The 16,752-nt window shown below is 38.2% G+C and overlaps 1 protein-coding gene across 2 annotated transcripts in view; it reads right to left on the reverse strand.

Annotated features, from left to right (window-relative positions):
- The window catches only part of LOC107561907 (glypican-5-like), a 58,075-nt gene that overhangs the window by 16,000 nt on the left and 25,323 nt on the right, over positions 1-16,752 (reverse strand). For both annotated transcript variants that reach the window (XR_001605931.1, XM_016246444.1), the window contains exon 8: positions 8,254-8,392. Coding sequence is in view for 1 of the 2 variants with exons in the window: in XM_016246444.1 (XP_016101930.1) it covers positions 8,254-8,392 (139 nt within the window). In the remaining variant the exon portion in view is untranslated. The remainder of the gene's footprint in view (positions 1-8,253; positions 8,393-16,752) is intronic.

Here is a 16,752-nt window from a genome sequence, read left to right on the forward strand (position 1 = left end):
CACACACACACACACACACACACACACACACACACACACACACACACACACACAAACACACACACAAAAAAGTGCTTATCAGACTCCGGTTCCATAAACAACTGGATAGAGTTACATTTTAAATACCACATCCCCCTCACACACTGCAGAGTCAGAGGTCTACTGACGGACGAAAAAGGACAAAAGAGGAATAAATCAACAAGAAAACAGATCAACTTGAAGCCACTGCCCACTAACATAGCTGTGTCCTATGGTGTGACACATTATATTTCATCTAAAACCATTTTAAACATAACTTGCAATTTTTATAAACATTATGTATTAAAATATAATAAAATAAAAAATTTAAAATAATTGATATTAAAATACTACATAAAATATATAATTATATAAAAATGTAAAATGTATGCATAAAGAATAATACAAATCTAAAATCTAAATTGTATATGTTATAATCAAAAATCTTTATTATTAAAATTATTAATAACACAAATAATAATATAGTAGAATTCATGTCAGACACTACAAATAAAAAAGAGGGAAAAAACAGCATTCTTATAAAAAAATATACAATTGAAATATTGAAATCATATATTATATATATATAATATATTATATACAAATTACAATTTCTAGTTCCCTTTCATTCGGTCACTACGAGTCATGTCTGTGACCGCTGAATTGGGATCTCGCTTAGAGAGACCAATCCACTTCGAGTGTAAACTAAATGAGCCAATGCACATTGGCATGCGATGACTGCATCCAGCTGCCGCTGATCGCAGCACGAGTATAATTAGGCAGCAGGTGCAATGTATACTCAGCTTTTTGCTTCGGAGTCGAGCGTTCATATCGTTCTGCTCCTGACTTCTACTGAGAGTCTCGCTCTTTGAGAGCTCTTCGTGTTGGCGGTACGGTGATTCAGCGGTGGTGGTTTCCCGTGTCGAGTGGGTTTCACACATCAGGCTGCACTACCCCCTGTTTGTGTTGCAGGCGGCCATCTCCCCTGTGCGCTTCAGCATGCTAAAAGAGCATTTTCCTTAAAAGAGCATTCACGGGTGCGTCTTCTTAAAGACGACGTTGCGTCTGGCAAACTCGACGTTACGTCTTTGTAAACACGACGTTGCGTCTTGGTACAGACAACGTATCAAACGGGCGTTTCTGGATGCGGTCATTACCTGGCGTCGGGTGATGGTCACGATCGCTGCCTCACGTGTCTGGGCATTAAGCATGCTGAGGTGGCGTTTGTGGATGAGTCATGTTCTCATTGCGGGAAGATGACCATCTGCTTGACAAAAAGACAAAATTGACATTGACAAAAGAGCAGTTTTTTCTGTCTCTGGGTCCCAAGAAGACATGGAGAGTCGCGGACGAACCAACATCGGACCATACTCATCCTCCTCTCTCGAAGGCAGGCAGCAGCGGGCGGTTCGAGCATTATCAAAGGCCCTACTCACGTACCCTCTGCCAAACCGTGGAACCAGGTAAGCGTTGCACTGCACACTCAGACCCCTCTTCGGTCCGCTCACAGACCGGGTCCCTGCGTTCCACCTCACTGCCCCACAGCGGGTACGTTGGTGGTCCCGCTGGTCCAGCTTGTACGGTGTCTGGGTGCCTGGCTACCCAACCTGTCTCACTGGCTCCTGCGGACCATCAGACTGGGCTATGCGATTCAGTTCACCCCTCGTCCCCCCAAGTTCAGCGTCATCCGCTTCACAACAGTGAAGGCGGACGATGCTCCTGTCTTGCGTGTGGAGATCGCAGTCCTACTGGCGAAGGATGCGATAGAGCCGGTCCCTCCAGCCGATATGAAGACGGGGTTTTACAGCCCCTACTTCATTGTACCCAAGAAAGCCGGTGGGTTACGACCGATCTTGGACCTGCGTGTCTTGAACCAGGCCCTTTCGTGTTTGAAGGACGAGCATATCAATGCAAGGTCCTGCTCTTCGGGCTGTCCCTGTCGCCCCGTATCTTCATGAAAGTTGCGGAGGCAGCCCTTGTTCCCCTGAGAAAGCAGGGCATTCGCATTCTCAACTACCTCGACGACTGGCTCATACTAGCTCAGTCTTAGGATCAGTTGTGCGAACACAGGACTTGTGCGAACACAGGACACATGACTTGGTGCTCTCACATCTCAGCCGGTTGGGTCTTCGGGTCAACTGGGAAAAGAGCAATTTCTCCTGGATACAGAGGATCTCTTTTCTCGGTATGGAGTTGGATTCGGTCGAACAGACAGCACGCCTCATGCAGGAACATGCTCAGTCGGTGTTGAACTGCCTGAATATGTTCAAGAGCAGGACGGTGGTCCCACTGAAACAGTTTCAGAGGCTCATGGGGCATGTGGCAGCGGCAGTCACGCCGTTGGGGCTGCTTCATATGAGAACGCTTCAGCACTGGCTTCATGGCCGAGTCCTGAGGTGGGCGTGGCAATGCGGCACTCACCGGGTCCAAGTAACACTGGCCTGCCGCCAAACCTTCACCCTGTGGCAGACCTTTCGTTTCTCCGGGCCGGAGTGCCCCTGGAACAGGTCTCCAGGCATACTGTGGTTTACACGGATGCCTCTACCACTGGCTGGGGGGCCACGTACGACGGGCATGCAGTGCCGGGGTTTGGATTGGGGTTGTTAGCATTACGCCTTGCCTTGAATCGTCTCAGAGGGTGCTTACAAGGCAAGCACGTGCTGGTCCTCAAGGACAACACTGCGACCATTGCGTACATCAACCGACAAGGTGGTCTATGCTCCCGTTGCATGTCGCAACTTGCCCACCTCCTCCTCTGGAGTCAGAAGCATCTGAGGTCGCTTCATGCCGTTCATATTCAGGGTCTGCACAACCGTACGGCCGACGAGCTGTCACGAGCTGAGCTCCCCGGAGAATGGAGACTCCATCCCCAGACGGTCCAGCTGGCACTCAGCTGGTCGCGGGGTCTGTGCAAGTATGTGTTTCCCCCAGTGAGCCTTCTCGCACAGATGCTGTGCAAGATCAGGCAGGAAGAGGAGCAGGTCCTGCTTGTGGCGCCTTCCTGGCCCACTCGGACCTGGTTCCCGGAACTAATGCTCCTCGTGACAGCCCCTCCCAGGCAGATTCCTCTGAGGAAGGATCTACTGACTCAGAGACAGGGCACCCTGTGGCACCCGCATCCAGACCTCTGGAAACGTCATGTCTGGTCCCTGGACGGGACGCGGAGGTTCTAGGTGACCTACCCCAGGAGGTAGTTGACGCCATCAGTTCGGCGAGAGCACCGTCTACAAGACACGCTTACGCCTTGAAGTGGAACCTGTTCATCGAGTCGTGTTTTTCTCATCGAGAAGACCCCCGAAGATGCCTGATCAGAGTCATGCTGTCCTTTTTGCAGCAGGGGTTTAGAGCGAAGGCTGTCTCCCTCCACCCTTAAAGTCTATGTTGCTGCAATTGCTGCTAACAACAACCCCGTGGAAGGGAAGTCGGTTGGGAAGCATGACCTGGTCATCAGGTTCCTTAGGGGGGCCAGAAGGTTAAATCCTCCCCGGCCCCCCTCTATACTCTCTTGGGACCTGTCTCTAGTGCTCAAAGCACTACAGCAGGGCCCATTTGAGCCTTTGCAGTCAGTTGAGTTGAAGTTTCTATCAATGAAAACTCTGGTCCTGCTTGCACTGCCCTCCATCAAGAGGGTAGGGGACCTGCATGCATTTTTGGTCGACGAATCGTGCCTGGAGTTTGGGCTGGCTGACTCCCAGGTAATCCTGAGGCCCCAGCCAGGCTGTGTGCCCAAAGTTCCCATTACTCCCTTCAGGGATCAGGTGGTGAGCATGCAAGCATAATATACATAATGAATAAAATATAGACATAATGAATAAAATGTATATTAAATCTAATTATAATTGAATATAATTTTAAAATTATACATGAATTATTATAATAAATAATAAATATTAATCAATAATAAAAAAATACAATTTTGAAATATATGATGCTTATAAAAATTAAAATAATGTTTTAAATGGTTTTAGATCTCTCTCTTTATTACAATTATTATGCATGCAACCTTAATGATCTCATATACAGTCGATGAGAGTCCACATTAAATATTTGTAGTTTTTTTAAATCTACATTTCTGACATGACATGACCACTAAACAGGTCATTAAAAATTTCGAAAACATTTATGTGACCAGTTACAAAAAAAATACACCACTTCCTTTGCATAGTCATATACTTTTTAATCTAAATTCTTAATTTTTTAATTTTTTTATTCTTATTATTCTTACTATTTTTTAAGTATTATTTTAAAGGTCATTATGCATCAGCTACCCACATGCTTCTGACATGAGGTCAAGAGGTTCGAGTCTGGCCTGCAACATGTCCCATTTCCATTCTCCTGAGCCCTAAATACAAAACAACTGAAGTTTGCCTCAGATTTTAAGCATCATGGATTCAAATACAAAGCCCACCTCGACTCCAAATAAAATAATTTTGAGTGTAACAAGGGATATGGTTCAAGAAAACCGGCCTTGAGTTTAAACATGACAGTTTCCATCTTCACCGAACTCTATTAGCATTATTGACGCAGACAGCGGCTGCAAACGTCTCAGATCTGAATCTCTGGGGTTCTGCAGGAAACGATCAATGAGGAATTTTATGGATCTCAAAAGAGGCGCATGCAAAAAAAAAAAAAAAAAGAACATTCCCATCCCCCGTTGGGAAGCACACATGAAAACAGACTTCGGCTTTGGTCTCGAGAAACTGTAAAAGGAAAATTTATAGAAGATAAAAAAAAGGAAACAAAAAAAAAAAAAAAAAAGAACATTCCCATCCCACGTTCGGAAGCACACATGAAAACAGACTTCGGCTTTGGTCTCTATTCATCCGAGGCCGAGGTGAAACTGCACCAATGCTTATTTGTGTGTGTCGCAGTCACGGTTAATTACGTTGAGGTTCGCTTGACGAAAACAAACAATACGAACTGCACATCTTGTGTCGGTGTGCTTATCTCAGCATCATTGGACAGAGACATGGAGCATGAAGAGAAAGACGACAGAGAGCCAGAGCGCTTGGGATCATATTGCTCTAGTCTCCGTTAATGAACCGTTTCCTGCCAAATGAATAATTGATTGATTGTGACCAGCTCTGTGGTTGCTGTAGGGGAAACTATACCTCCGTGACCCCGGATGAGATGCGCTGTCATTCAGCAATCCAGTTTTTCATCAACTCAAGGGATTTGAGGGATTTATAACAGCAGAAGCAGGAATTCATTTTGGTGGGCATTTGGCATTGGAAAAAGAAAAAAACAGATTCAAAATTGTGAGGCTACCTGAAGAATTAACCATAACTTTTCTCAATTTGTTATCATCTGTGATTCATCCTCAGCAGCTTTTGTTGAAAAATTGTCATCGTGGATGATGGAGGAAAGACAATTGTCAAATGGCTTCTTCATTTCAGTATGAAATCGAAAGACGTTCAAGGGAATTGGTGTTGGATCAGAGTCATTCTTTGTTTGGTGTTTCTGAAGAGTTGAAGAGTTTTGTTAACTCTCCAAATACACTTTTATGTCGCAAGGGCTGATTTTTATTTACAAAAAATGTAGGTTTTCTACTTTTTAAATGGATTTCAAATTAGACTTTATGGATTTGCAATCTTAAACTATGAAAATCCATCAGAAAAATATACTGTATTACACTTTTAAACTATATGATAAACCAAGCTAGAGTTTCCCAAATTGGGTTTTGCAAATTCCTGGGGTTCATGAGGAGTTTTTGAGTTTATGAAATGTTAATAATTAATAAAATTATTATTAAAATATATCAATACATTTTAAAATAAAAAAACTTTCAAAATGAAACATTTGCTAAAATTTTATCATAAAATAAATATATTTAAAAAATAGAAATTAAATAACTTCATAAAAAAATAATACAAATGAAAATACATATTTTGTTTCTATTTAGTATACATTTTAATTTTACATTTTTATAATTTAATTCTTAGTGTTTTATTTTGGTTGTTTCAATTTAAATACATTTCTTTAAAAAATAAATAAATTAAAATACAAATATATTTGAAATAAAAAAACAAACAAAAAAACACTAAAAGCTCAATTATAAAAAAAGTCTAGTTAAAATAAACAATTAAAAATAAAAACAAAACATTGTACTTAATACAAATATCATAAAAACGGTAAATTAAAATAAATGTATCAATTTAATTAAATCAACCAAAATACAACAACCACTAAAAATGTGTGAACAAAACCAAGATGAGTGATATATTTATTGCAGATTATTTCCCATTTCCAATTAAGCTGTTTTTTTCCAAACAATACTAATAAAAGTGTGAAAATGTTTATTTATTTGTGTATATTGAATAAACAAATATGTAACAATATATAATATGAGATGTGATAGAAATAACACTATATTGAGTAAAAATATAAATAAATAAATAAATAAATAAAGTGTATAATAAGTATAAATAATATATATATCTACGATATGTGTAAATATAATATTTATATATTGGGTAAAAGTATAAATAAATAAACAAATACATATTTATTATATAAATATATAATAAATATAAAGGTATGTGTGTGTGTGTGTATGACTATATTTTCTACTATTTCAGAAGACAAAAGTGCCCATAGTTGAAGAAATACATTTAATCAAGAGCTGGGAATGATTTTACAGAATAATGTCACAAAAGCACAGCCTCAGCCAACTGAATCAGCACAAAGCTAGAAATTTTAAAGCAGGGATGCTATTTGGAAATGTATCTGAGAGCAATGGACAAAGATGTATGACCTTATAGAAGCAGCGGCAAGGGCGGACTCCTGAGCAACAGAATAAAAGAACGGCGGGCGCTCCTTGAAAAATGGGGCAATAACTCGCTACACACAATTCTTTTAATCTATTATAAGGTGAAATCCATTATTTAGTCCGGTCCCTGAGTGCATCCAGCATGCTAGTGGAGTAGAGCACAGATCTACGATGAACACCAAAGTAGATCTATCTTAAGCTTTCTTACTTGTTATAAGGCGTTTGTTTTCATTGATAGAATATAATATAAAATTATACAAATAATATAGTAAACTGAAAACAACCTCAATGTTTTACTTTGTGTGGAAGTAAACGTTTGTAAGACAACACTGGGTTTCAGAGAATCTATTTAGAATTTTGAAGGTTTATTTCTGGGAAAACTTTATATAAACTTAATTCACTTTTGTTTAGTTTTGTTTAAAAGTTCCTTCATTCTCTTTCTTTCTTTCTCTTCATTCTCTTTCTTTCTTTCTTTTTTTGACATAAACCTCATACAATTTTGCTTTGATTTATGCTTAAAACAACAGAAGAAGAACTTTCTTTTTCTTACCACACTGGTAAATTGTTTGTTTGTTTGTTTGTTAACATACATCTCATTCAGTTTTGCTTTGATTTATGCTTAAAAAGTTTATTTTTCTTAACACTGAGAAACTGAGTTTTTTGTTTGTTTGCTTGAAGGTTTTTACTTGGCAACCTTTTTGATATAAAACTTTGTTTAGTTTTATGCTTAAAAGAAGGTTTTTGCTTGTTTGTTTCTTTCTTTCAGACACCTCATTCAATTTTGCTTTGATTTATGTTTACCAAACTTCAAAAACAAGAAAAATGTGGGCATTTACACATTTGAAATTGTTAGTATTTAAAAATTATTTTGACCATGAATCTTATGCAATTTTGTTTTGATTGATGCCTAAAAAAATAAAAAAAACAACTTAATTTTTCATACCACATTGGGAAATTATTTTTGATTGTTATTAACATAAACCTCATTCAATTTTGCTTTGATTTATGCTTGAAACCAGAAAAAAACAAGTTTATTTTCTTACTTTATTGGGATTAATATATATATATATATATATACACATACACACCATAAACCTCATTTAAATTGGATTTATACTTAAAACAAATTACATTTGCAAATTAATTAATACTGCCCTTTGAGAATTATTATTATTAAAGTTATTGCAAGTTACATTTACTGATTTAAATAAGGAATTGGATATCTGGGCACACAAGAGCTGGAACAGATCATCTGAAGGGAACAATATCGGTCCGAATGGCCATGTTGTGATCAGCAGTGTAAATAACGAGAAGCGACTGACCTCCTAAAACAAACACGAGACACAGTAAATGGCTCTGGGTTTCTAAGCAACGTGAGACTGACGTCTCTCCTGGGAGCTCTGGATCAAGTAAACACAGAGAGACAGTTGTCTTTGAGCCACGATGCAGGGGACGAATGAACTCACCTGTCTCGTCTTCACTGCGGCCTGATCCTTGACAGCCGTCTTCATCATCGCACTCGCCGCTGCCTTCTGCTGCATCGCCGCTGCTGGTCTCGACGTCCTCACGACCATCTGTTCCCAAGCCCATCTCTCCCCACATCTCCTGTAACAAAACATCAATCACAGGACAGCAGACACAGATTGTTATGAGATTCCTTCATAATAAGTTTAATTATATGATAGCCTGAATAAGAATAAAATAAAATTAATACATTTAATAATAAATTTATTATTTTAAAAAAACTATAAAAATTATATAAAATATTGCAAATATAAATGTTTATAGTACATTTAATAAAACTATATCTCTCTGTCCATCCCTCCCTCCGTCCGTCTTTCTTTCTTTCTTTCTTTCTTCCCTTCCTTCCTTCCTTCCATCTCTCTGTCTATCTATCTATCCATCTATCATCCATCCATCCATCCCTCCCTCCTTCCCTCTATCCTTCTTTCTTTCTTTCCTTCCTTCCATCCATCTCTCTGTCTGTCAATCCTTCCATCCATCCATCCATCCATCCATCCATCCATCCATCCATCCCTCTGTCCGTCTTTCTTTCTCTTTCTTTCCAACCATCCATCCATCCCTCCGTCTGTCTATCTATCTATCTATCTATCTATCTATCTATCTATCTATCTATCTGTCTATCTGTCTGTCTGTCTATCTGTCTATTTATATATCTGTCTGTCTGTCTTATAATAGTCGTTAACTGCTAGTTTTATGTAATATTTATAATTACTATAATCAGAAGAAACACTATACTATTTCGTACTTTTTTTTCTAGTAATGACCAGCCTGATACAAGCTACAGTTGTTGCAGCATAACAACTACAACTTGTTCTCAAATTCACAAGCTGTAATGGTGGCATTTCACTGAAATGACTCCCTCTGAAGTGAGTAAGTGAGTGGAAATCACCCATCACGTTCAGATAGCCCCATGTGTTCCAACAAAGGCTTCCAGGCAAGAAGTCAAAGCTCACAACAGCAGCATTCCAGAGCTCTAAACATGGATCCACTCAAGTGCAAATTCCATTTTCACAGCGAGAGAATATTAAACAGGTGCAGTTGCGGGGCATTTCAGAACGGTTTAGAAAAACAGCTCAGGGAATCGTAGAAGTGCATAATTCATAACATCTTAACTGAGTTAGTTTCTGGCTCCCCCATTGTTTTTGATTTCATATTCTGTCTCACTCTCTTTCTTTCTTTCTTTTAAACATAGAGAAGTGCAAAACAACTTTATGGAAGTTGTGGCACAATCACAGCCAATCAGAACATCACTGATGATTAATATTCCATGGTGCAAGCTTTTGGACCAATGAGATTTCACTGTGGGTGTGGCAACCAAATGTGACGATACAAAAACAGAAACTAAACGACAAAAAAAAATCTAACTTCTTGCCAATACGCAATGTACAGCATGATTTTTTTTTAATAAGTCAAGGTACTAATTTTATGAAATTATGAAATTTGATTTAAAAAACACCTTCAACATTTCTCACATTATTACAGTTTATTCGCTATAGTTTAGAAAATGGTAATAAAATATGACAAGTTAAACTGTGTCAGAACAAATTAATCTTAATGAATTAGGTTGAATAGCTGTCAGCTGTTAAATTTAAGTACACAATTAGATAATACAAATTTAGGTCAATCAATTACCAAGCAATGCTTAATTTTGTTCAGTCTGTGGTGTAAAAAGGTCGCATTAGTAATTAAAGAAAAAACACTTAAGCAAAACATGATCAGATCAAAGTGTCTGATTAATTTTTGGTCCCAAATGTTTATCAATTTTACTGGTACTCCACTGTACGAAGAATTTTTGGGTATAAAATGTCACAGTTTACTTTATTTTGCTATGCTCACTTACATAAATGAACTACAGTGATATAAAAAATATATCAAAAATTATACCTGGTGTATGAATAATTTTTGGTTTGACTGTATATGATATATTGTGCAAAAAAAAAACCCCCGCAGATTTTCATGTAAGAAAAAGCTGAACAATGAAGAATATTGCTAGATTTCATTGAAGCACTCTTTGAATTCAATTCCCTTGCATTCTGTTTCTCCCTGACGGAGGAACGCAATGCAACGCAATTAAATTCCACAGTGACTTTGTGGAAAACGTCGCCCTGGGGACTGTTAATTAACCGCCGTATAATGAATTATGCCACGCGTCAGGCGAACACCATGGCAACAACAGAGAGAACAGACTGTCCTCTTCTAGCGCACCCACCCCCTTCTATTTAGATAAAATAGCGACATACTTATTAGTTCGTTCTTTTTCCCCCTGCCTGGTTCATTATTCAATTTAGCTGCACATTAAATTTTTAATTGTTTTGTTTGTGATAAGAGAAGAAATAATTAAAGAAAGACATCTCGTCCTCCATGCTGAGTCATGAGCCAATATTGTCGGTGTTATATTGACATGGTTCTATTAAAATACATCAGTCATTTTCAGTGAAGTTTCTGTCTTCATTTCACTTTAATTTTCCTACACTCTTAAAAATAAAGGTGCTTCAAAAGGTTCTTCAAGCGATGCCATAGAAGAACCATTTTTGGTTCCACAAAGAACCATTCAGTCAAAGGTTCTTTAAAGAACCATCTCTTTCTTACCTTTTTTGTAATCTGAAGAACCTTCTTTCGCCACAAAGAACCTTTTGTCAAACAGAAAGGTTCTTCAGATGTTAAAGGTTCTTTATGGAACCATTTTGACAAAAAGGTTCTTCTATGGCATCGTGAAGCACCTTTATTTTTAAGAGTGTACCTAGATAAAGAAGTTGAAATTGACAAAAAAAATGCATTCGAAACCTATTTTACTGAGTGAAATGAGAAAATAACTTGAGTTTATTCCTCTGATATTGATTGGATTGTGAAAAGTGGGCGTTCCATCTATTTTCTCCACCCCCTTTCCTAAGCCCCACCCCTAAAAGCCCTCTCAGCGAACTAAAATGATTGACAGGCACAAAGCGTTTCTGATTGGTTAAAACAAACCTGTTTTAGGATTCTATAGAGTTAGAATATTAAAAAGAATAAAAAGTGACATTTCCCACAGTTGATATCATGATTTCATAGAAAATTGAATTTCTCTACATCCACTTCTTATGCAATCAACTGCAGTACAGAATAGGGCGCATACTAAAATCTTTAAGCGATAGATCAAACGTAGCGTCTGAAACAGCATGTACATTAATATTCAGAGCTCTCCATGGTCTGTCTTCATTACATCTCCAAAAAGATTGCTTTTCTGCAGCAGGATTTTCCAAGTCATTTGGGAAACAAATTCCCTTATTTCCGTGGCAGTTTTAAGACCCCATTCATGTAAACGGATCGATAGGATGCGTTGAGGGTCTTTGTTGCCAAACCACATCTCCTTGACAACAGGTTCATCAATTGGACTGAGATACACCTCTAATGGTCAAAGGAAAGCGATACCGAGGCACGTTTGGCAGGGGGCAGAAAAACAGACCAATACCTTATCCACATACATGACACATCTAAACAATTTTGCAAAGGAATTACAGCTTCTGCCTTAAAGTGAAAATTAAAATCATACTATCATTCAGTGTTATTTTAGTATTATATACATACTATTATATTATTCATCTATTTTTAAAAGAGCTTTTATTTTGATATTTTCGGTAACAGTCACACTTTATTTTAAGGTTCAATTCTCGCTATTAACAAACCATTAACTATAACTTTTCGCTCAATAAACTTCTAATTTGCTGCTTATTAATAGTTAGTAAGGTAGTTGTTCAAGGGGCCATATGATGCGATTTCAATTTTTCCTTTCTCTTTGGAGTGTTACAAGCTCTTGGTGCATAAAGGAGATCTGTAAAGTTGCAAAGACTAAAGTCTCAAATCCAAAGAGATATTCTTTATAAAAGTCAAGAGTCAGCCACGCCTACCTAAAACACCTCGTTCTAACATGCCCCCACATGTCTACGTCACGATGTGGGAAGATGTGCATAACGCCACAAAAGAAAGAAGGCGTAACTTTTATTCTCGCTGTAGTATTGTTGCCGCCGCCGCCATGTCGTGAAGGCGCTGTGTGATTCGTTGTGAAAGCGAAACTACTTTGTTTGGCCTTCCAAAAGAGGACGATATCCGCTTCATCATGCCTAGAGCTGATCCGTGCTGGTCGCTGAGGAAATACTTCGCGCTGTGGATCGCCGGATAGGCTTTCACCATGGACGAAGTGGAGAACAGCCCGGGGTCATCACATGTGGTTTCTGCAAGCCCTCCGGACTCTCCTTCGTTGAATCCGCCAGCTGCGCTGTTCTCAAGCCCGCCAGCCTCCGCTCACTCTAGCCCTCCGGCCGTTCCTCACTCTAGCCCGCGGCCTGTGACGCTGTGTTTCGTTGTGAAAGCGAAACTACTTTGTTTGGCCTTCCAAAAATGGACACGACTAGAAATCAGTGGTTAAGTTGTATTTACAACACTGTTCCAGAACAGTTCAACCCAAATATTAGGGCATCACAGTATGGTAAGGGGCGTAACATTTCCGTCACACGCTTGAGGTATTCGGCCAATCACAGCGCACTGGATAGCTGGCCAATCACAGCACACCTCGCTTTTCGGACCGATGAGCTTTGTAAAAATCAACGCGTTTCAGAAAGGCGGGGCATTGAGGAGAAACAATAATGTACAGTATGTGGAAAATAATGTGTTTTTTTAACCTTAAACCGCATAAACACATTTCATTACACCAAATACACCCAATAATATTATTATCATATGACCCCTTTAAGTTTAGGTATTGGGTAGGATTAGGGATGCATAATATGGTCATGCAGAATATATGCTTTAGAATTACTAATAAACAGCCAATATCTTATTGCAACTAGTTAATAGTGAGAATTGGTCGCTATACTAAAGTGTTACCTCAGTTTCATTTAAATTTTTTAATTTGAGTAATTTTGTTATGTGCGTTAGTCATTTAGTCAAAAAATTTGGTTGTGTTTTTGCTTATTTAGCTTTATTTTATATTTCAAATTTTGTCATTTTAGTACTTCAACTTAAACTGAAAAAAGTACATTTAGGTTTTTCAGTTTTTTCTCTAATATTTATATTTGTTCTACATTTATATTTAATTTTATTAAAAAAAAAAACATTTGTGAATAAATTTTTACTTTTTCACAATATTTTCGAGTGCATTGGATTGATGAGTTTTTGATAACATTTTTGTGTATGTTTGGCAAGAGTCAGATCAAACAGACGAATTGCTCATTCACATATATCAAACATTCAAACACTATTGTACAGAAATAATTTTTTTTTTTTTAAATCCAAAAGTTTAAATTCTGCTTTTATTAACTCTTGTATCGTTCCAAATTTGTATGCAGTTTATTTTTAATTGGATTTTTTATATATATATATTTATTAATTTTCAAACATTACAAACATAACAAAATCGAACAAGAAAAAAAAAATACAAATAATTTATGGCTCACCACTCCATTAAATCAATTTGAGAATGAAATGAAATATTGACATAATCGTACCAACAATATGCCTTACACATTTGTACTCCAACATGTCTCACATATTTAAACCTCATTAAACAAACCCTCTAATAAGAATAGAGGATATATCTAAGCCCATATATATTAAAAATGGGTCCCACCTTCTATGAAATATAGCATCCTTACTATAAGAAGCACAGGTTAAGTAATCTATCGATACGTATTCCAGTATAACCCTGTGCCATAGTGCCCTAGAAGGGGCTTTATCCATTAACCAGTTCAAAAGAATAAATTTTCTTGCACAAAATGTTAGGAACTTGCAAAGTGTCTTTTTATGTTTGTCTACAATAATGGATTTTTTATATTTTAATATTTTTAATTGGATTTTTAATCTTTTTTTAATTGGACTTTTTATCTTTTTTATTGAAATTCTTAAGATTTTATGAAATTATTTTCTGAAATTTAAGTCATTATATACAGATACGCACATTTCACATTCCCTTTAAGATCATAACAAATGGCACCTTTTATGTGTCGTTTAAGGTTTGACATCTTTGACGCCAAAACGCCATTGGTTTTGTTGTTGGTTTCGTAAGCAAATGCAACAAGCAAAGTCAAAATACGCACAATGGAAAATTAGAATTAAGTGAAAGGGAAGATTTAAGTGAATTTCCTTGCAAAATGTATCATATGATTTCAGAAGTTTCAAAATATAGCACACAAGACATGTCGACTACTATTATAGTGCTTTCATAGTGGTTTTTAGACTATTTTGGCACTACGAAAATCATGTGAACTATCCAGAACAATTACTGAACAACATGGACTTGGATGTCTTCAGATTGCATTGAAATATGATGCGTGCATCCACTTGCATGTGTTATATGTGTTAGTGTTTGTGTGTTGATGTATGTTTACATTAGATAGCGGGTTATGAAAGCATTCATACTCATTAGCATCCCTCCCTGACACTTCTCAGCTTATAGAGCTGCGTAAGTCAAGCCTGGGGTTTTCTTCATTCACCATTTTTGCGGGGAGGCCTCATAAATTACTTGGCTTTATGCAAAAGAGTATTACATCATACTGTCCGCTCAAAGCTAAAGGATGCACAGAAGATTCGGGAAAAAAAATAATGACGACCTTTGATGTAAACTCAACCATGAGACGCATAAATCTTCCCTTTAGCACAAGATGACTCACTCTTGGGACACGGCATTGCAATATTAATTTCTCAATAAGCCTTGATCAGAGACGGACTGGGTCTAAGGCTTTGGTTTTTACGTGAAAAGCGCTGGAGGCCATCAGATCTCACTCAGCTCTGAAGGTGTAAAGTGACACTTACGATGCCAGGTTGTCATGATATCCTGTCACACTTTCTGTACTATTCAGTGTGTAACACATGTCCTAGCTTTGCAAGACACTTTATATGGGCCACATATAAAAGACTTCTGAAAAGGACCCGTAATTGGTAAAAACATGCTGTACACTGCAAAACATACAAAGTATGTTTGTATAATCTTCCAGTTAAAATATGTAAAGATGCTTAAAACAAAATTAATTTACTCGAGAGGCAATGCTGCATAAAATATTAAGACTTGTTTTCATCAAATTAATCTTTAATACAAGTACGTTTTGTCTTACTTCACTGGCAGATTTGTTTTTCTTCTTTTTTTTAGAAAGAAAAAATACACGTAATTGAAGACACAATCTATGAAAACAAGTGTTTAAATCTTATGCAGTGACACTTTTAAAATAAATGTATCTTGTTTTAAAGATTTTGAGATTTTTTTACTTGAAAACAAGACAAAAAAATAACAAAATTATATAAAGTTTGTAGTGTACTGAAGGGGGTGATTCAGGAAAGTTGCTAAAAACATTAGCATTATAGCTGTTTCTCTTCGCGCACGATGTTCACCACGTTTAATCGACCGTTAACAACTACAGCAGTTCCTGAAACATTAGACAATCAATTTAATCTTTTTCATAGTATAGAACTTTAGGGATTTATCCATGACTTCCTTTTTACTGATTTTACTTAGGTTAATCCAGCTGCACTGTTGTCTGTTGTTGTGTTTTTTCATACTGGTTTCCAAACCAGTTGTTAAATTATTCCATATTTGGCATAATTAATAATGAAAACATCTCACGGTAAAATTGGCTTGATGTGTGTGGGCCAAATCTGGCCAGAACTGAGTTCTATGTGCCATATTTGACCCAAATGAGGCCCGGAAATGTATGTTATCATAGTGCTGTCGCGGAAACCACGTCAATGACCCCCTCCCCCTCCAGCTTCAGTTCAGAACCACGGTCAGCTCTCCGCGCTGGCTGCTCTCATTATTGTCAGTATTGTCAGTACTGTTCGGTACTCAATAACTGACTAAGCACACTGTAAAAAATGACCGTGAATTTAATGGTAAAAGACTGTAAAAATGCTACAGTAAAAACCTGTTAAATGGTTAACGGTAAATTCCCCTACTATATACGCTGAAAAACTGTATTGGACATTAATTTTACGGTAGTGTACCGTATTTGGAAGTGAAAAAAAGGCTGTATAATTTACAGTGAATAACCGTAAATTGACATACTGTGGCCAGTATCCCGAGTCCAGATTAGCGTCGCCCTGAAAACGCCGCTGCCCCACTGATCACCGACGCACAACACCTGTGCACGATGAGTGGCGCACCTGGAGCTCGAGACAGCCCAGGGGCCTTCTAGACGTGGCTCGGGAAGCCTGGGAGAACCAGCCGGCCCCACTTCGTAGCCTCGTCGAGCACGTGCAGGAGATGCGGGAAAGGATAGACTGGGTCATGCCGCTGGTGAAGGAACATCTGATGACCGCCCAAAGCGCCCAGCAACGGCTGTACGACCGCCCAGGCCCGGGAGTTCCAGCCGGGCGATCGAGTGGTGGTACTTGTCCCGACAGCTGCGTGCAAGTTTCTGGCGACCTGGCAGGGTCCCTACACCGTAGTGGAACGGATGGGACCGGTGACGTACCGGGTG

This window comes from Sinocyclocheilus grahami, unplaced genomic scaffold (genome assembly GCF_001515645.1).
Source record: "Sinocyclocheilus grahami isolate Dianchi unplaced genomic scaffold, SAMN03320097.WGS_v1.1 scaffold798.1, whole genome shotgun sequence".
Classification (NCBI taxonomy): domain Eukaryota; kingdom Metazoa; phylum Chordata; class Actinopteri; order Cypriniformes; family Cyprinidae; genus Sinocyclocheilus; species Sinocyclocheilus grahami.